At 45.6% G+C, this 21422-nt stretch overlaps 3 protein-coding genes across 4 annotated transcripts in view; 1 reads left to right on the top strand and 2 right to left on the bottom strand.

Moving 5' to 3' along the window:
• Positions 1–21422, top strand: part of LOC148143330 (uncharacterized) — a 234029-nt gene that overhangs the window by 121375 nt on the left and 91232 nt on the right. Inside the window, exon 3 of the mRNA XM_087975804.1 lies at positions 78–616. Coding sequence (XP_087831930.1) covers positions 78–616 — 539 coding nt within the window. The remainder of the gene's footprint in view (positions 1–77; positions 617–21422) is intronic.
• Positions 1–21422, bottom strand: part of LOC148143331 (uncharacterized) — a 195349-nt gene that overhangs the window by 97229 nt on the left and 76698 nt on the right. The gene's annotated exons all lie outside the window — the stretch shown is intronic.
• Positions 1–21422, bottom strand: part of LOC148143332 (uncharacterized) — a 192485-nt gene that overhangs the window by 104815 nt on the left and 66248 nt on the right. Inside the window, exon 1 of one of the 2 annotated variants that reach the window (XM_087974121.1) lies at positions 7960–7983. The exons of the other annotated variant lie outside the window; for it this stretch is intronic. The gene's annotated coding sequence lies outside the window, so the exon portion shown is untranslated. Of the gene's footprint in view, positions 1–7959; positions 7984–21422 lie in introns of those variants that run through there. 2 annotated transcript variants of the gene reach the window in all.

Genomic DNA, 21422 nt, shown 5'->3' with positions numbered 1-21422 from the left:
TTCATCAGCGCAGTCACACCAGGGAGAGGCCGTTCTCCTGCCCAGAGTGTGGGAAGGGATTTATCCGCTCTTCCCACCTGCTGGACCACCGCCGAGTCCATACTGGGGAGAGACCATTCACCTGCCCTGAGTGCGGGAACAGCTTCACCCACTCCTCCCACTTGCTGGCGCATCAGCGTGTCCACACCGGGGAGAGGCCCTTCCCCTGCTCTGATTGTGGGAAGGCCTTCAGCAAATCCTCTGACCTGCTGAAGCACCAGCGGGTCCACACGGGGGAGCGGCCATTCAGTTGCCCCGAGTGCGGGAAGGCCTTTAGCGATTCCTCTGCCCTGCTGAGGCACCAGTGGGTCCACACAGGCAAGAAGCCGTTCCCCTGCCCTGAATGTGGGAAGGGCTTCAGCAGTTCCTCCTCCCTGCTGACACACCAGCGGGTCCACACTGGGGAGAGGCCATTTGCCTGCCCTGAGTGTGGGAAGAATTTTCCCCAGCCCTCCCAACTACTGACCCACCGGCGGGTCCATACCGGGGAGAAGCCATTCTCCTGCTCAGTGTGCGGGAAGGGCTTTGCGGTCTCCTCTAACCTCGTGGCCCACCGGCGGGTCCACACGGGGGAGAGGCCCTTCAGCTGTCCTGAGTGCGGGAAGGCTTTCAGCAATTCCTCCCACCTGCTGAGGCATCAGCGGGTCCACACCGCGGAGAAGCCATTCTCCTGCCCAGAGTGCGAGAAACGCTTTAACCGGTCCTCCCACCTACTGACCCACCAGCGGGTCCACATGGGAGAGTGGCCATTCTACTGTCCTGAGTGCAGGAAGGGCTTCAGCAATTCTTCTGCTCTGCTGACCCACCAGCGGGTCCATAGAGGGGAGAGGCCATTCAGCTGCCTTGAGTGTGGCAAGAGGTTCACATTTTCCAGCAACTTGCGAAGACACCAGCGGGGGCACCAGTGCTCCCAACAATCAGATACTGCCAGTGACGCTACTGTGGATTAAACCTTGTGCCCCACTCTGACAATGGGTGCAGTGGGAAAGTTGGTGGGGTTTTAAAAAAATTTCTGGACTGCACACTGCCTCGCACCCCCAAGTGCAACTCTAAAGTGGCTCGGGGCGACATGGTGGCTCAGTGGTTAGCACAACTGCCTCAGAGCCATGGATTCGGGTTTGAATCTACTGTTTGATTCTCCCGTGTCTGCATGGGTTTCCTCCGGGTGTTCCGGTTTTGCTCCCACAATACAAAGATGTACAAGTTAGGGTGAGTTAGCCAAGCTAAATTGTCCATAGTGTTCAGGGATGTGTAAGTGTGGTGCAGTAGTCAGGGGTAAATGTAGACTGGTCAAAAGTGTGGTGCTGGAAAAGCATAGCAGGTCAGGCAGCATCTGAGGCGCAGGAGAATCGACGTTTTGGGCATAAGTCCTTCATCAGGATTCTCCTGGACTTCGGATGCTGCCTGATCAGCTGTGCTTTTCCAGCACCACATTCTTGACTCTGATCTCCAGCATCTGCAGTCCTCACTTTCTCCAAGTAAATGTAAAGTAATAGGGTTAAGAGAATAGGTCTGGGTGGGTTACTGTACGGAGGGTTGGTGTTGCCTTGTTGGTCCAAAAGGCCCGTTTACATTCTGTAGGGATTCTGTGATTCCATAAACTTTGCTTCCAGTGGGCGACATTACTCGGAGTCTGGGACTGCACGTTCCTAAGAATCCGCAGAAACCTAAGACCACAAGACCACTGGAGCAGACATGAGGTCATTCAGCCCATTGAGTCTGCTCCACCATTTGTTAGAAACAAAAAATAATTGCGGTTGCTGGAATCCAAAGTAGGCAAGCCAGGTAGCATTAGGAGGTGAAGTTAGCATTTCGGGTATTAACCCTCCTTCAGGACTGAAGAAGGGTTCTTCCCAAAACATTGACTTCTGTATCAGAAACAATTTACCAGGATGTTGCCGGGGGTTGGAGGGTTTGAGCTGCAGGGAGAGGCTATTTGGCTGGGTGAGAGATTTAAAAGGGACATAAGGGGCAATGTTTTCACGCAGAGGGTAATGCATGTATGGAATGAGTTTCCAGAGGAAGTGGAGGCTGGTACAATTATACCACTGAAAAGGCATCTGGTTTCGGACATGAACAGGAAGGGTTCAGAAAGATAATGGGCCAAATACTGACAAATGGAACCAAATTAATTTAGGATGTCTTGTCAGCGTCGATGAGTTGGACCGAAGGGTCTGTTTCTGTGCTGTACATCTCTCTGTCTACTGGTCCTGATGTAAGTTTTAAAATTGAGTCCAAGTAACTTTGAATAGTTCAGTCTTGTTGAACTCACCTCTTGAAAGGTTTCAAGTGAATCCCTCCAAGTGATACTGTTGAAAAATGCCGAGTTGGACAAAATATCCCATTAAGGTCGACATAAACCCACAGCAGAAGATATCAGAAATCACACAACACCAGCTTAGAGACCAACAGGTTTATTTGAAATTACAAGCTTTAGGAGCATTGCTCCTTCTTCAATGCTGCTGCTTCATCACTTCACCGACAAAGGAGCAGTGCTCTGAAATCTTGAGTTCAAATAAACCTGTTGGACTCTAACCTGGTGCCATTTGACTTCTGACCTTGTCCAGCCCAATCCAACACTAGCACTTCCACATCAGAGTTGACTAACGAGATCGGATTTTATTCTGTGTGACTAAGTGAGATGCTCATCTGAAAACTCAAAACTGTTGGAGAGACAAAGAGACACGAGTCAGTGCTACTCCACGGAGACAGGCCCATCGGCCCAAACTGGTCTATGCCGACCAAAATGTCCATCAACAGTAACCCCATTTCCCTGCACATGGCCACTATCCTTCTAAGCCTTTCCTCTCCATGTGTTTGACCAAATGTCTTTTAAATGTTGTTAATGTACCTACCTCAACCACTTCCACTGGCAGCTCATTCCATACACAAGCCACACTCTAAAATTTTTGCCCCACATATTTTTTCAATCACTCCCTTCTGACCAGGTTTGTATGCTCTGTTTGGAGATGTAGGAGTAAAACTTCACAATAAAAGATTAATACAGCCTTTATTCATGACACATGATTAAACACACTTTCTCTATTTACAGCTGTAATTGAGAGGCTTCTCTGAATTAGTCGACATGTTTGTAACAAGTTGTGAAACATGAAAGGGTTCTGAAAAGATTTACAAAGATACTGCCAGGGTTGGAGGGTTTGAGCTGTTGCAAGAGGCTGAAATAGCCCCAGTCTATTTTCCCTGGAGGGTCAGAGGCTGGGGGGTGACCTTACAGACTGTTTCGCTGTAGAAGTGTTTCAGAAAAAAAAATCTCAAACCTTTTTCCGATTGTTGCCGTTGCCAATATCTGTTGGCCATTAGTGAAGTCCCTTAGCCCAGTCGAATCGGACCCTCTGCCTTTTACAACCCCACTTGGGGAAAAAAAATCAAGATGACATAATCTTCTTAAAGGAGTAACATCATCACAACAGAGAGCACACAAACAGAAACATTTCTATCACAAGGTTGTGCAGTTAACAGGCCAAGATAATGACTTTTCAATTTAGCCAATCAATTTAAATCCGGTCCTTTGGATACCAACATCTATTAAATTTAAATCTGATGGTTTTGATAACAGAGGACCAATCCTATTGTAAAAACTCAATATGGCATCAAGGGTATAAAAGAAGGGGACAGTTGGACAGAACCCCAGAGCTAACTCCCCATTGCTAGAGCTAAGAGTCCTCAGCACTAGAGAGAGACATCAGCTCTGACAGTCAGCTGTGAATGAGACAGCATCATTTACAAAAAAACCAGAAGAGCAGGAATTGCAGGAGGCATTCCTGACAAAATATTCAATAGAAGGATGCTTAGAATATTCTGGAAGATGTAATCTGAGAGACTAAATTCTATTTCTTGTTGTTTTAGTGGGTCTTGTATTTACTGGAACAGCATATGACAAAAATCCTGTTTCATGCCAGAATCGTCAGTAGTTCGAAGGGATTTATTAGGTTTGTTAATAGTTTAGTTCAGTTGTTCACCATTCAAGTTGGATATGTAAATTGCTTTTTGTTGATTTTTAAAGTGTCAGGGATTTATTTTTGTTTTTAAGACTAGAGCAGATGACACTACCTTTCACACTAATTTTCTGATTATAGGGCAATGCGCTCCTCTTTTGGTGTTTTGGTTTGAGATCTGAGGGGAGGGGATTCAGCATTCGCTTTATAACAGTATTGACGTGCCGTCCTGCTGAATGCAAAGGAGTCATTATTAATCCTAGCCTCTCACTCTGATTGTGAGTGAATCGCTTTAATTTGAATACTGACTCAGAAACTGCACAGACAACCAACTGTTGAATCATAATTTACACTTTATTGTAGGTAGGAACCAAAATATAAAACCCCTCAAGTAAGCAAGTTCACCCTCACCCCCCAAATCTTGGCTATCACCCAAATGATGGCGGAATTTAACATTGTTTCTACCAACAGTGCCCATCTCTGGAAGTTTACAGGGGTTTGATGCAGGGTTGTTCTTCCAAGCACTGCAGGTGAAACGTTCTGGAGTTGAATTCTGGTGGAGTTCCGTCACTTTCAGATTTGTGGTGTAACGTTTCTTTAGATTCTAACACCATCTCCCCACACTTCTGGAGACCTCAGGTCTGTAGCTTACCTTCTTATCCTTGAGGGTTTTCCACCTGTTTGAAACAGCCTGTCCTGCAATTAACCCCTTTACGCCAAGGTAAAAACAATGACTGCAGATGCTGGAAACCAGAGTCGAGATTAGAGTGGTGCTGGTAAAGCACAGCAGTTCAGACAGCATTCACGGAGCAGGAAAAATTGACGTTTCGAGCAAAAGCCCTTCATCAGGAATACAGGATTCCTGATGAAGGGCTTTTGCCCGAAATGTTGATTTTCCTGCTCTTTGTATGCCCTCTACACCAAGGCCTTCCTTCTTCAAGCAGAATTAATTGTCCTTTTGTCACAGTTATTAAACACCATTATCTCATCTGTCCAAAGAAACAGCTCATTGTATTGCCTCCTTCTTCCCAGCAATAGTTAATGTATGTTATTTGTTGACTCCCTTGTAGCAGTTTCTCATTGGCCCTTTCATTTCTTGGTCCAGAAAGCGTTATTGCTGACTCATGAAGTTATCAAAGTTCTGGAGTTTACAGGACCACACCACATTCCTGTCTGCCTCTTCCAGGAATAACGACTGCTCCTGAGATACTCGCAGTTCCTGACATTCCTTGGTATCCCCAACTACAATCCACATGTCAGGAAATCACTAGTGCTGCCCTGACACCAGACAGTCACTGTTGGAACAGAAGGATTATGGGAAGAAAATACAGAAATCCGAAATGCAAAGAGACTTGGGAGTTCAAGTCCAGGATTTTCTCAAAGTAAACTTGCAGGTTGAGTCAGTAGTTAGGAAGGCAAATGCAATAATGGCATTTATTTTGACAGGACTTGAATACAAAAGCAGGGATGTACTTGAGACTCTATAAGGCTGTGGTCAGGCCACATTTGCAGCATTGTGAGCAGTTTTGAGCCTCCTATTAGCAAGGATGTATTGGCCCAGAAGGGTGTTCAGAGGAGGTTCACGAGAATGGTCCCAGGAATGAAACGTTTAACATATGAGGAACTTTTGAGGACTCTGGGACTATATGGATTTTAGAAGGATGAGGGGGGTTACAATTGAAACCTACAGGATATTGAACGGCCTGGACAGAGTGGATGTTGGGAAGATGTTTCCATTGTTAGGACAAAGTAGGACCCGAGAGTACAGCCTTAAGAGGAAAAGGAAGACCCTTTAGTTGTGAGATAAGGAAAGCCTTCTTCAGCCAGAGAGTGGTGTATCTATGGAATTCACAGCCACAGAAGGCTGTGGAGGCCAGGTCATTGAGCAGATTTAAGATGGAGACAGAAATGTTCTTGAGTATCAAGGGGATCAAGGGTTCCGGGACGAATGGGCTTGAGAAAGTTAACAGCCACGATTGAATGGTGGAGTTGACTCAATGGGATGAATGGCCTAATTTCAGCTCCTATGGTCTTATGATATGCTGATGTGTGGAGGGGTGATGAGTGGGCAAAGAGATGAAGAGGGAGTAGAATTAAGGGGAAGCTGGATACAGCCACAAGGGAGAAAGAAATACAAGAACTGTACGATAAATGACAGAACTCTTAGGAGCACTGGCATGCAGAGGGAGCTGGAAGTGGAAACAGATGTGGGTATGGTGGTCAAGAAGGCACATAGGACGCTTGCCTTTCCTGGGTGTGAGAGTTGGCAAGTTACATTACAGCTATTTATTTCAACCACATTCGGAATATTGTATGCAGTTCTGGTCACCACGCTATCAGAAGGACGTGGATGCTCTGGGAGAGGGTGCTTTAGTCAAGGGCTAATGTTGCGTAATAGGAGGAGGTGAATAAGTCTGTGTCAGTTACTCTTCACAGGGTCAGTGTGCACATGTTGCGCCGAATGGTCTTTTCCACACTAGGGATTCTATGTTACTCAGAGGTTTTTTTATTCCCCAGAGTGAAAAGAACAACAAAAGGGCACAGGTTCAAGGCAAGAGGAGGGCAGTCTACAGGAGAAGTGGAGGGGAAGGTTTTTCACACAGAGGGGTGATGGGTGGTGGAAGGAGGCATCTTAGCAACGTTTAAGGTGTATCTTGATAGACACATGAACGCGAGATGAACAGAAGGATAGAAACCGCACATGGGCAATAAATAGCAGGTCCAAGTGAGAATTAAGAATTGGCACAGGCTTAACAGGGGTGCCTAAACCAAATAAGAATGGCTTGTGACTGTGTTGTACTGATGCAGGTTTTCCCCACTATCCAAAAGTGGAGCGTTCCTATGAAACCTTTCATAAGGCAAAATAGCGTAAAGCGAAGAAACAATGAACATTAATTCATTTATATCGTATATACTCAAGTAATAGTCAAATTTTTGACTACTTTTTAAGGTTAAATTTAGGGGGTCGACTGTTACTTGGATACTACTTGAGGGGCTGAAATTCATGCCTGTCAAGATTCATACCGTATCATAAGCAGAAGCTCAACTGATGAATAAAGCAAAAAAAATTATGGTAATTCTGAAAACTGAGTGGAACATACAGACAACGGACTGGAAGACAGGAACAGAGCCGAACAACCGACAGACTGCAGAGCTGGAGTGGAACATGACGGCCATCACACTGTCTCACAAACATGGGTCAGTTGTCTATGAAGAACTAGGGTCGACTTTTACATGATCAGACTACTTTTCACAACACTTGCAAGAAAAAGAAATCAAACACGTCCAATTCGCCATGCATGGAGAACAGGAAATAAAGTAAAGAATTTTTTTTAAAAAAAAAAGAGATTTCCAGCATTCATACACAACTATACATGTGCACATGTCCATTTAAATACTGGGTAGGTTGATTCTTTGGAAGATGACAATCGCAAAGAAATGAAACTCTTCAACAAAATGCTGGATTTGGTAGAATGATTAATTCATACCCCCACTCCCCTCCCTCCATCACATCACTGGGCAAGACAAAACCCCAGGATCTAAATAACATACCTACAGACACACACAATCCTACCCATTTTACGTGCAATTACCTCAAATCACATTTATAAAACATAACCATAGAGGTTTACACAGGCTCTCGTACACAATATTGCCTGTGACCTTCTACAGCGCTGTAAAGTGCTGCAAATCCCATGATGACAGTATTTCATATCCAATGTGTTAAATAACATTGTATATTTTATAAAACAAAGATATCTATACATTATACACAATTTAACATCGGAACAGTTCAGTCAGACGGTACAGCCTGCCCTCCTACATGGATTATAGAAGGTGTATGGAGGATTAGATGGTGATTCTAATAGAAATTATGTTTGTTTGAGGAATGGGAGTGATTGTGGCTCCAGGCTAATGGCGATCCGCCTTATCCCCCGGGTTCCCCCTCAGCCCAGCCCGGTACCTGGTAGAGTGAAGCCGCGGGTAGCTCCAGGCTCACGGTCCAGCACAGCACCGAGTGCAGCCTCTCCTCCAGCTTGTGCTCCGCCGGACTTTACCCCCCGCCGCCGCCGGCTCTCTCTCCTCCACCGCCATTTGTTTTCTCGTTCACCCGGTAACCGTCACCTCCCCCTTCCCGGGCCCCGGGAATTATACACAAATAAACAATAAACCCCACCGGGGACTGTCTCCTTTTCTTCACAACTTTTGTTTGAAAAGTTCCGGCTTTAATTTGAAATGTATTTTAAAGGTATTTTCTGAGGTAAACGATGCCTGTCTGCCCCCCTCCCTCCGTCAGAAACCGCCCGCTGAGTCGATGAGAAAACCGCAGCCTCGCGCCGCCATCTTTGTTTTTCTTCTTTCCGTCTCCTCCTTCAGTGACGCGCGTCATCCACGCTCCGCCCAATCAGAGCGCACCTTACTCCACCTGACCAATGGCGACCGGCGCCGGTTGTTATTGACAGAGTTTGTGTCCAATTGCCAATTTGGGATAAAAAGGCGGGAGTCACGATTTCTTTTCCCTGTGGTTGCACTTCTCATTCTCCTTGCTTTTCTCCTCCCCAGGGGAGGGGAATCCCAAACGAGAGGGCACAGGTTTAGGGTGAGAGGGGAAAAATTTAAAAGGGTCCCATGGATTAGAAAAAAAAGTGTGAAAGTTAGTTCACCTCAAGAAAAGCCCCCTCTTACGACCTAAACAAATTAGATTGTTCACAGCCTATTACTCACTAAACAAGAAGGATGTTGTGAAACTTAAAAGAGTTCAGAAATTATTTATAAGAATGTTGCTAGGGTTGGAGGGTTTGAGCTACAGGGAGAGGCTGAATTGGCTGGGGCCGTTTTCACTGGAGCACCGGAAGCTGACGGGTGATCTTATGGAGGATTATAAGATCACGACAGGCATGGATAGGTCAAAAAGATAAGGTTTTTTTCCTGGGGTGGAGGAGTCCAGTACAAGTGGGCATTAGTTTTTGGGTGAGAGGGGAAAGATTTAAAAGGGCCCCAAGGGGCAACTTTTTCACATATAGGTTGGTGTGTGAACTGAATGAGCTGCCAGAGAAAATGGTGAAGACTGGTACAAATACAACATTTAAAAGAAATCTGGATAAGTATATGAATAGGAAGTTTTAGAGGGATATGGACAAAGTCCGAGCAAACAGGACTAGATTAATTTGGCTATCTGGTCAGCACATACTGAAGGATTGTTTTTGTGCTGTACAACTCAATGGTTCTATTTCCACAGAGCCAGAACCAATTTCACAAGACTAGGAATAGACCATTCGCCCCTTACACACTGTCCTCAACTGTGGCCTAACTGAGCATATTTCAATTCGTAGTGCTATGCAATGAGCCAGACTTTATAAAAATATCTTAAAGCAAAGGAACACTTAGGAGTTATAATATGGTAGAGTTCAGTGTGCAGTTTGAAAGAGAGAAGGCAAAATTGGATGTTACACTTAAATAAAGGTAATTACAAGGGCAATGAGAGAGGAACGGACAAAAATTTGTTGGAAGTAGAGCCTAGTGGGGAAGACAGTAGAGTAACAATGGCAGGAATTTCTGGGTGTAATTGAGGACACAGTACAGAGGTTCATCCTCCCCAAAAAAGAAAGATTATCGGGGGGAGGGCAGTGAAGAAGATAGCTATGGCTGACAAAGGAAGTCAGGAAATGTATCAATGAAAAAAAGAGAACCTACAAAGTGGCCAAGACCACTGGGAAATCAGATGCCTGGGAAGACTACAAAAACAAACAGAAGATAACTGAGAGAAATAAGGAATGAGAGGATCAAATGTGAAGGTAAGCGGACCAGTAATGTTAGAAATGATAGTAAAAGTTTTTTTGCAATACATAAGAAACAAACCAGAGGCAAACGTAGAAATTGGGCTGCTCCAAATTGATGCAGGAAGATAGTGATGGGCAACAAGGAAATAGCTGAAGAACTTAATAAATACTTTGTATCAGTTTTCACAGTGGAAGACATGAGTAATATCCTAACAATTAAGGAGAGTTAAGGGGCAGAGTTGAGTATGGTAGCCATTACAAAAGAGAAAGTGCTAGAAAAGCTAAAAGGTCTAAAGATTGAGAAATCTCCTGGTTCTGATGGCTACATCCTGGCATTCTGCGGGAGGTGGCTGAAGAATTCGCAGAGGCGTTGGTTGTAATCTTTCAAAAGTCACTGGAGTCAGGGAAAGTCCCAGGCAATTGAAAAATCACTGTCGTAAGTCCTTTGTTCAAGAAAGGATCAAGACAAAAGATGGAAAATTATACACCGATTAGCCTAACCTCAGTTGTAGATAAAATTCTAGAATCCATCGTAAAGGATGAAATTTCTAAATTCTTGGAATTGCATGGTTGGATTAAAATAAGTCAGCATGGATTTAGTCAGTGGAGGTCGTGCCTGACAAACCTGTTAGAATTCTTTGAAGAACATAGAACATAGAAGAATACAGCGCAGTACAGGCCCTTCGTCCCTCGATGTTGCGCCGATCCAAGCCCACCTAAACTACACTAGCCCACTATCCTCCATATGCCTATCCAATGCCCGCTTAAATGCCCATAATGAGGGAGTCCACCACTGCTCCTGGCAGGGCATTCCATGAACTCACGACTCGCTGAGTAAAGAACCTACCCCTAACATCTGTCCTATACCTACCCCCCCTTAATTTAAAGCTATGCCCCCTTGAAATAGCTGACTCCATACGTGGAAAAGGATTCTCACTGTCGACCCTATCTAAACCCCTAACCATCTTGTACACCTCTATCAAGTCACCCCTAAACCTTCTTTTCTCCAATGAAAACAACCCCAAGTGCCTCAGCCTTTCCTCATACGATCTTTCTACCATACCAGGCAACATCCTGGTAAACCTCCTCTGCACCCGTTCCAGTGCCTCCACATCCTTCCTATAGTATGGCGACCAAAACTGCACACAACACTCCAGATGCAGCTGCACCAGAGTCTTATACAACTGCAACATGACCTCAGAACTCCGGAACTCAATTCCTCTACCAATAAAAACCAGTACGCCATATGCCTTCTTCACCGCACTATTTACCTGGGTGGCAACTTTCAAAGATTTGTGTACATGGACACCAAGATCCCTCTGCTCATCCACACTACCAAGTATCCGACCGTTAGCCCAGTACCCCATCTTTTTATTACTCTTACCAAAGTGAATCACCTCACACTTAGCTACATTGAACTCCATTTGCCACCTTTCTGCCCAGTTCTGCAGCTTATCTATATCCCGCTGTAAACTGCCACATCCTTCCTCACTGTCTACAACTCCTCCGACTTTCGTATCATCCGCAAACTTGCTCACCCAACCTTCTAACCCCTCCTCCAGGTCATTTATAAAAATGACAAACAGCAATGGTCCCAAAACAGATCCTTGCGGAACACCGCTAGTAACTGCACTCCAAGATAAACCTTTGCCATCAACTACTACCCTCTGTCTTCTTCCAGCCAGCCAACTCCTAATCCAAACCTCCAACTCACCCTCAATGCCATACCTCCGTATTTTTTGCAGTAGTCTACCATGGGGAACCTTATCAAACGCCTTACTAAAATCCATATACACCACATCTACTGCTTTCCCCTCGTCCACCTCCTTAGTCACCTTCTCAAAGAATTCAATAAGGTTTGTGAGGCACGACCTGCCCTTCACAAAACTATGCTGACTATCCTTGATCACATTATTCCTATCCAGATGTTCATAAATCCTATCCCTTACAATTCTCTCTAAGATTTTGCCCACAACAGAAGTGAGACTCACCGGCCTATAGTTACTAGGGTTATCCCTACTCCCCTTCTTGAACAAGGGAACCACATTTGCTAGCCTCCAATCTTCTGGCACTACTCCTGTAGACAACGAGGACATAAAAATCAAGGCCAATGGCTCTGCAATCTCCTCCCTTGCTTCCCAGAGAATCCTAGGATAAATGCCATCAGGCCCAGGGGACTTATCTATTTTCACCCTTTCCAGAATTTCCAACACCTCTTCTCTACATACCTCAAAGCCATCCATTCTACTTAATTGTGACTCAGTACTCACATTGACAACAATGTCCTGTTCCTGATTGAATACTGACGAAAAGTATTCATTCAGTGTCTCCCCAATCTCTTCAGCCTCCACACGCAACTTCCCACTACTATCCTTGACTGGACCTATTCCTACCCTAGTCATTCTTTTATTCCTGACATACCTATAGAAAGCCTTAGGGTTTTCCGTAATCCTACCAACTAAGGACCTTTCATGTCCCCTCCTTGCTGCTCTTAGCTCTCTCTTCAGGTCCTTCCTGGCTACCTTATAACTCTCAATCGCCCCAATTGAACCTTCACGCCTCATCTTCACATAGGCCACCCTCTTCCATTTAACAAGGGATTCCAATTCCTTATTAAACCACGGCTCCCTCACACGACCCTTTCCTCCCTGCCTGACGGGTACATACTTATCAAGGACACTCAATAGTTGCTCCTTGAACAAGCTCCACATATCAATTACGGCCTTGCCTTGAAGCTTACTTTTCCAAGCCACACATCCTAAGTCATGCCTCACAGCATCATAATTTCCCTGCCCCCAGCTATAACTCTTGCCCTGTAGTGCACTCTTATCCCTCTCCATCACTAGAGTAAAAGTCACCGAATTGTGGTCACTGTCCCTAAAGTGCTCACCGACCTCTAATTCTAACACCTGGCCTGGTTCATTACCCAGAACCAAATACAGTATGGCCTCACCTCTTGTTGGCCTATCTACATATTGTGTCAGGAAACCCTCCTGCACACATTGGACAAACACTGACCCATCTAACGAACTTGAGCTATAGCTTTCCCAATCAATATCAGGAAAGTTAAAGTCCCCCATAACAACCACCCTATTACTTTCACTCTTCTCTTGAATCATCCTCGCAATCCTTTCTTCTCCGTTTCTAGGACTATTAGGAGGCCTGTAAAAAAACTCCTAACAGGGTGAGCTCACCTTTCCAATTCCTAACCTCAGCCCAAACTACCTCAGATGGCGAGTCTTCATCCATCCTCCTTTCCACAGCTGTAATACTATCTTTGACAAGCAATGCCACACCTCCCCCTCTTTTACCCCCACCTCTGACCCTACTAAAACATTTAAACCCTGGAACCTGCAACAGCCAATCCTGTCCCTGTTCTACCCATGTCTCCGTAATAGCCACAACATCGAAGTCCCAGGTACCAACCCACGCTGCAAGTTCACCTACCTTATTTCGTATACTTCTTGCATTGAATATACACACTTCAATCCACTTTCCTGTTTACAGGCACCCTCCTTTGAAATTGATGCCATGTTCCTAACCTCCCTACACTCCAGGTCCTGCACCCTAAAGCTACAGTCTGGGTTCCCATGCCCCTGCAGAGTTTGTTTAAACCCCCCCCAAGAGCACTAGCAAACCTTCCCCCAAGGATACTGGTGCCCCTCAGGTTCAGGTGTAGACCATCCTGTTTATAGAGGACCCACCTTCCCCTGAAAGAACCCCAGTTATCCAAATACCGGAATCCCTCCCTCCTGCACCATCCCTGTAGCCACGCATTTAACTGTTCTCTCTCCCTATTCCTCGACTCTCTATCACGTGGCACGGGTAACAAACCAAAGACAACAACTCTATTCGTTCTAACACTGAGCTTCCAACCTAGCTCCTGCGCGCTTTTAAAGGGAAAAAAACCTACCCGGCTGCCCCTCCGGTCTTCGTCACTTCCCCCTGCTGCTCCCGCTCTTTCTGTAAAGAGAGAAAAAAACACCGCTGCCCGCTACCGGTAAGCAATTTTAAAACAAACTGTCTTACCTTAGCTGCTGCTCGCACTCAAAGTGACCGTTGGCGTCGAAGGGTGAGTATTTATACTCACTGCTTTCCTTCCCGGCTGCCCCTCCGGTCTTCGTCACTTCCCCCTGCTGCTCCCGTTCTTTCTGTAAAGAGAGAAAAAAACACTGCTGCCCGCTACCGGTAAGTAATTTTAAAACAAACTGTCTTACCTTAGCTGCTGCTCGCACTCAAAGAGTTAACAAGTAGGTTAGACTTGGAAAACCCAGTGGATGTCACCTACCTAGATTTCCAAAAGGCCTTTGATAAGGTGCCTCATGGGAAGCTGCTGAGTAAGGTGAGGGCCCATGGTGTTAGAGGTGAGCTACTGGCATGGATTGAGCATTGGCTGCCTGACAGAAGGCAGAGAGTTGGGATAAAAGGTTCTTTTTCAGAATGGCAGCCGGTGACAAGTGGTGTCCCGCAGGGCTCAGTGTTGGGGCTGCAGCTGTTCACTTTATTTGTTAATGATCTGGATAAAGGGACTGGGGGCATTCCCACAAAGTTCGCTGATCATACAAAGTTCGGCAGACAGGCATGTAGTTCTGAGGAGGATGGGAGGCTGCAGAAAGATTTGGACAGTTTAGGAGAGTGGTCCAGGTAATGGCTGATGAAATTCAATGTTTGCAAATGTGAGGTCTTGCACTTTGAAAAAAAGAAACAGGCATGGACTATTTTCTAAACAGTGAGAAAATTCATAAAGCCAAAGTACAAAGGGATCTGGGACTGTTAGTCTAAAGGTTGACTTGCAGATTGAGTCAGTGGTTAAGAAAGCAATGTAATGTTGTCATTTATCTCAAGAGGGTTGGAATGTAAAAGCAGCGATGTGCTACTGAGACTTTATAAAGCTCTGGTTCGGCCCCATTTCGAATACTGTGTCCAATTTTGGGCTCTACACCTGAGGAAGGACACAGTGGCACTGGAGCATGTCCAGCAGAGATTCACACGATGATCTCTGATATCGTAGGCCTAACATACAATGAACAGCTGAGGATCCTGGAATTATATTCATTAGAGTTTAGAAGGTCGAGGGGAGATCTATTAGAAACTTACAAGATAGTGCATGGCTTAGAAAGAGTGGATGCTGGTAAGTTTTTTCCATTAGGTGGGGAGACTTGCACCCATGGACACAGCCTGATAATTAGAGGGGGTCAATTTAGAATGCAAGTGATGAACATTTCTTCAGACTGAGTGGTGGGCCTGTGGAATTCATTGCCATGGAGTGCAGTGTAGACCAGGACATTAAATGTCTTCAAGGCAGAGATTGATAAATTCTTGGTATCGCAAGGAATCTTGGTATCTCTATGGGGAGAGTATGGTAAGTGGAGTTGAAATGCCCGTCAGGCATGATTAAATGGCGGAGTGGACTTATGGCCTTACTTCCACTCCTGTGTCTTATGGTCTTAAGGAAGAGCTCTTTGCTATTCACCTTCCCGCCACTCCTAATGATTTTATAGATCTTAGTAAGGTCACCCCTCAACCCCCGACACTCCAATGAACCCCAACCTTTCCTTATACCTCAAACCCTCCAGTCCTGGCAAAATCCTGGTAAATCTTTACAGAACTGTCTCTAATAGTATTCTTCCAATTACAGAGCCACCAGAACTGTACTCAGTACCCAGAAAGTGGCCATACCAACATCCTGTACAACCTCAACATGATATCCGAACTCCTACACTCAATGATGTGAGCAGTGAAGGCAATAGTGCTAAATGCCTTCTTTACCATCCATGAGGTGAGGGAGGAAGAAGAGTGTGCTGGAGCCAAGGTGGAGGAGGAACAGAAGATGCAAATCTGGGTTGGAGATACAATGAGGAGTATTGCATGTGCTGTACTTGTACTGGTTGCATTTATTTGTGGGACTCAGGAGCATTTTAAAAATAAAAACAGAAACGATTTCAACCACTGCCCCATCCCAATCTATCCTACCGTCACTCCTCATTCGGGTAATTCAGACACAATAGTGTCCAGGGATGTGCAGGTTAGGTGCATTAGTCAGGGGTAAATGTAGAGCAATAGGGAAATGAGTGTGGGTGGATTACCCTTGGGAGAGTTGATGTGGAGTCTTTGGGCCGAGTGGTCTATTCCACACAGTGGGTATTCTCTGATAGGTTGGTAATTTTGCAAACTGTGCAGGGAAGTGCAGGCCAGCCGTCCGTAGCAGGCGCGGTTGGGGTTTTCTGCTGCCTGCCTCGGCCCGCCCACTGTCTTGGCCCAAACCCTTTGTCTCGCTCCATCTCCCAAACCTTCGGCCTGCCTCTGCCTGCCGATCCATTGATGACATCACAACACAGACCCTCCCTCTAGCTAACTCTTCATCCTGCGAAAAGAGACGGGGGAAAATCTGTTCACTTGTAGCAACTGGATTGAATCCAGCGGGGGATGGGGGGGGAGGAGGGAAATTTGTTCAGTTGCAGCAACAGGACTGAATCCGGGGATGGTGGGGGGGGGGGGGGGGGGGGGAGAGAGAGAAGAGATCTGTTCACTTGTCGCAACTGGATTGAATTCAGGAAGGGACCAAACTCTGGTACGTCTCTTAATTACCTGGGTGAGGAGAGACGGAAGAATAGCGTCTGAGGGGTGACCTTGTAGACTTACATAAGATTAATTTATAAGACTAATCCGCATCTAGTTTTGATCAATACGCCGTATCAGTTGCATGACACTGTGATAATTTGCTATAAAATCTGTGTCTGATGATCCTGCTCCGCAGCTACCTGATGAAGGAGCAGCGCTTCAAAAGCTAGTGCTTCCAAATAAACCTGTTGGACTTTAACCTGGTGTTGTGTGATTTTTAACTTTATCCACCCCAGTCCAACACCAGCTCCTCCACATCATTTCTAGTGAACCCAGCCCAGACTTCCTGATGCTGCCAGTAAACGTTACAATGGCATGACGCAGTGCCTGCGCTCTTGAAAAATTTACCATTTCTAACGATACTAGCTACTCATTCACTGCTCCTTCTGATACACGACATTGGAAACTTAGTGCAGGAGGCTGAAAGAAATGAGCAGCTTTAAAACAAAAACCTCTTGGAGCTCAAAGCTTTCAATGAGAACCTGAACCCAGCTGTAAGTTCAGGTGACCTCTATTGTGACCCAACTTTGTTACAGCTTCAGATCCCCCCCAGGAAAATCGTGTACAAAAAGTACTTATTTTAAAAAAAACAGCTCAAGGTCAAAGCGCACACACTCCACTAAGTACTCACCGCACCTTTCTTTAATATTGCTCACCACTGAGTTGTCCCTTTGTAATTGGATCCTTAGTACAGCCTCAACCTATAGGAAGTATTTCCTCACACAGCAATTTCAACCCATATCCTATATCCAAGTAAGTTTCTCCCTGCTCATTTGCCAGGTTGGGGCAGTGTAGAGTCAACCACATTACTTTGGGTTGGAGTCACGTGTAGGCCAGATGAGTAAAGGATGCAGCTGGGACAACTGAGTGAATCCATTCCCACAACGGCAGCATCCTTCCCCAAAAATGATGTAAGTGAATCAGATAGGAGTGTCTCTAGGCCCATCCCCCTGAAAACTGTTTCATCGTTAGATTCGGAACTCCATATTTCTAACCGAATTCTAATTCCGCCATCTGCAGCGGCAGGATTTGAACCTGGGAATCCCCGGAACTTGGTTAATGACACTCAGCCGTCGCTCCTTCAATCACCCTGCGACAGCATGTGAACTCGCTGGTGCCTCCGCAGGTGGGAGGAACGGGTGAAGCCCTTCCTGCACTCAGGGCAACTGAAGGGCGTCTCCCTGGTATGGACCTGCTGGTGCCTCTGCACGTTGCCCACCTGAATGAATTCCTTCCCGCACTCAGGGCAGCAGAAGGGCCTCTCCTCCTCGTGGACCCACTTTTGCTTCAGCTCGTCAGAGGAATTGCTGAAGGCCTTCCCGCACTCGGGGCAGCTTAAGGGTCTCTCCCCCGAGTGGACCCGCCTGTGCCTCAGCAGGGAGGAAGAATTACTGAAGGCTTTCCGACATACAGGGCAGCTGAAGGGCCTCTCCCCTGTTTGGACCCGCCAGCGGGTCAGCAAATGGGAGGTATTGTTAAAGGCCTTCCCACACTCGGGGCAGCTGAAGGGCCTCTCCCCCAAGGGTCGTCCAGCTGGTGTCTCAGCAGGTCGGAGTAATGGCTGAAGGCTTTCCTGCACTCACTGCCGGGGAACGGCCTCTCCCCTGTGTGACTGCGCCGATGCGTCTCCAGGGCAAGATGGGAAACAGAAACCTTTCGCACAATCACCACACTTCCACCGTTTCTCCAATGGGCAGGATTCCTCGGGATTCTCCATAGCCAAAGCTCCTACCGCACACAAAAATGTGTGGAGCCTCTCCCCACTGTGAATTCCTCTATCTAGGCCGTTTGACTGTTTCAGACTCCACACAATGTGCTGCAACAGTAGGGTCTCATCCAGTCCTAGTGATGCTGAAAACATACTCCACAGGAACCAAAACGTTTTGCTCCTCACAAAATTACAGTCAAAAATCATTGCAGTCCTGATGGATTGAATGAATGTCAGACTTTGATGTCAAAGTGAGGACTGCAGACACTGGAGAGTCAAAACGTGTGGCTCTGGAAAAGCACAGCAGGTCAGGCAACATCCGAGCAGCAGGGCAGTCACCGCTTCAGGCATAAGCCCTTCACTGCTGATTTTGAATATTGCATCTTCAGCTCTTCAGATGCTCTGTAAAGAGAGATTACAAAAGTCATCACTGTCAGTCCAGGGTAGAAATTCAGATTTGTTATTCTACAAAAATCTCTCTCTCTCTCTCTCTTCCCCCCTGCTGTTCTCACTCCACTCTAACTAATTCTCCTGAGGGTACTGATCCAGGATCTTACAGAAAAGCAAAAACATCAAGACGGACATCTCTCTGAATTTTGGATAACTCCACCTGAACGTTAATGTCTTCCACAACATTGGGATACTGCTGAGAGTGAGCAGGTCTGATTTTGGGAAGCAAAAAAATGAGTTTGTCAAAATCCCTTCCCTTCAGAGAACCCCCATGAGTTCTCACTGGCCCTGCGATGGGTAACCCACTCACACCCATTCTCCTCCCCACAGTTGCTCTATATTTACCCCTGACTCAAGCACCTAACCTGCACATCTCTGGGCACTATAGCTAATTTAGCATGGCCAATCCACCCTAACTTGGACAAAGTTAAAAATCACACAACACCAGGTTAGAGTCCAATAGGATTTTTTGGAAGGACTAGCATTTGGAGCGCTGCTCCTTCATCAGGTGGTTGTGGAGAATAAGATCATAAGACAGAATTTATGGAAAATCATTACAGTGACCTGCCACTGAAATGATATATTGAACAAACCTGAATTGTTAAGTCTTTCAACTTAAAGAATGGGTTGCAGGTATCATTACTATGTAAATCCCATAACTTCTTGTGTGTCACCTTCTCAAGAGCACTTAAGGTTTTATAGCAAAAGGTGACATCTCAGCTCAGACAATGTATTTAAGGTGTGAGGTCAGAATCGGCCTGTATCTTAATCTTGAGTCAGACTGATTCTATTTTCAAAGTGGAATTTACGAAATAGTACATGGATCAACTGCCTGCAGGCTGTACATTTTTTTTGCGCAAAATAGAATGGATCTGCAAATACCATTCTGCAAGTACAAATTCTCCCCCATGGACTTATACATGTGAATGTGCATGATAGAGAAAAAAGGTCTATTTCTGTGCTGTATATTTCTATGTCTGTTTGATAACAGATGCCTTATTTCTGTTGGTGTCAATATTGTAAATCACAGCTGGGTACTAATAGTTAGATGTAAGGGAGACAGAATTCCTTAAGTCGGGCACCAGAAGAATCCTGAGAGAGCCCTATTTCTGGTTTACTTCCTCATGAACAAAGCATTAAGCATGATCACCTATTAATTTGTAATTTTGTTTCATTTTTCTTGTTTTATTCCCTGCTATGACTACACTCTGTGTCTGGATGGTTGACAGGCTGGGAGATTGTGGGTTGGGTCTTGTTTTACTGTTCCAAAAGGTGTAAAAGGGGGGTCAAAGCTTGAGCAGAAATCTAGCAAAGCTGAGAACGGATAGACATCCAGATGCCTTTAAATGTTGTAATTGTACCAGTCTCCACACTTCCTCTGCCAGTTCGTTCCATACATGCAACACCCTCTGAGTGAAAAGGTTACCCCTCAGGTCCCTTTTAAATCATTGTCCTCTTACCTCAAACGTATGCCTTCTAGTTTTGGGCTTCTCTACCCTGGGGAAAACACCTTGGATATTCACCTTATTCATGCCCCTTACAAACATCTGTAAGATCACCCCTCAGCCTCCGATGCTCCAGGGAAAATATCCCTGGCCTATTCAGCCTCTCCCAGTAGTTCAAACTCTCCAAATCTAGCAAAAGCCTTGTAAATCTTTTCTGACGCCATTCAAAGTTTCACAACATCTTTCCTGTAGCAGGGAGACCAGAACAGAATGCAGTATTCCAAAAGTGGTCTAACCAATGTCCTGTACAGCTGCAATATGACCTCCCAACTCCTATACTCAATGCTCTGACCAATAAAGGAAAGCACATGAAATGCCCTCTTCACTATCCTGTCTGCCTGAGACTCCACTTTCAAGGAAATATGAACCTGCACTCTACGGTTTCTTTGTTCTACAACACTCCCCTTAACTGTGTCTGTCCTGCCTGGATTGACTAATTTCTCCAAATTAAACTCCATCTGCCAATCCATGATCCATCGATCAATTATAATTCATAGGGAACTCTTTTTCCTCTCTTATTCCCTCAAAGCTGAAAATGTCCATCCCACCCACTCTCCCTCCATTCTCACTTCGCGAAATCTAATCCCTGCTGCACCTCATCTTGAAGGGCCTGGTTCATGCTGATTAACAGGCCTACACTCAGGGGCGATCTAATTGAAAGATAAAGAATACTGAATGGCCTGGACAGAGTGGATGTTGGGAAAATGTTTCCATTGGGAGGACAGACTAGGACCTGAGGGCACAGCTTTAGAGTAAAGGGAAGACCTTTTAGAATGGAGATAAGAAGAAACTCCTTCAGCCAGAGACCGGTGAATCTATGGAATTCTTTGCCACAGAAGGCTGTGGAGGCCACGTCACTGAGGATATTTAAGACGGGGATAGATAGGTTCTTGAGTATCAAGAGGACTGAGGGTTACGGGGAGAAAGTGGGAGAATGGGGTTGAGAAACCCCATCAGTCATGGTTGAATGGTATGTGCAGACCTGATGGGCTGAATAGCCTAATTTCTGCTCCTAAGTCTTATGGTCTATTTCTGTCCTGGACACAGAATTGGGAGCAGTTGTCGGCCATTTGGTCTTTGAAGCCTGCACCAGCATTGAACAGATCATAACTGGATATGAATATCCCTACATTTAGTTTAATAGGCTGGGACTTTTTCACTGGAGCACAGGAGAGGTTTTTAAAATCATGAGGGTGATAGAGGAGGTGAACAGCAGGTATCCTTTCCGACAGGTGGGGCTTCAAGATTCATGAGCAAATTATGAAGGTGAGACAAGAAAAATGTTAAAAAGACTTGAGTTGCACCTTTTTTCTTTTAAGAGAGAGATTTGTGTGTGGAATGAATGTCCAGAGGAAGTGGTGGA

Source organism: Chiloscyllium plagiosum, unplaced genomic scaffold, assembly GCF_037043375.1.
Source record: "Chiloscyllium plagiosum isolate Xiang-an unplaced genomic scaffold, Cpla_swu_hap1 HiC_scaffold_27, whole genome shotgun sequence".
In the NCBI taxonomy this organism is placed as follows: domain Eukaryota; kingdom Metazoa; phylum Chordata; class Chondrichthyes; order Orectolobiformes; family Hemiscylliidae; genus Chiloscyllium; species Chiloscyllium plagiosum.
This window is presented reverse-complemented; position numbering and strand designations above follow the sequence as displayed.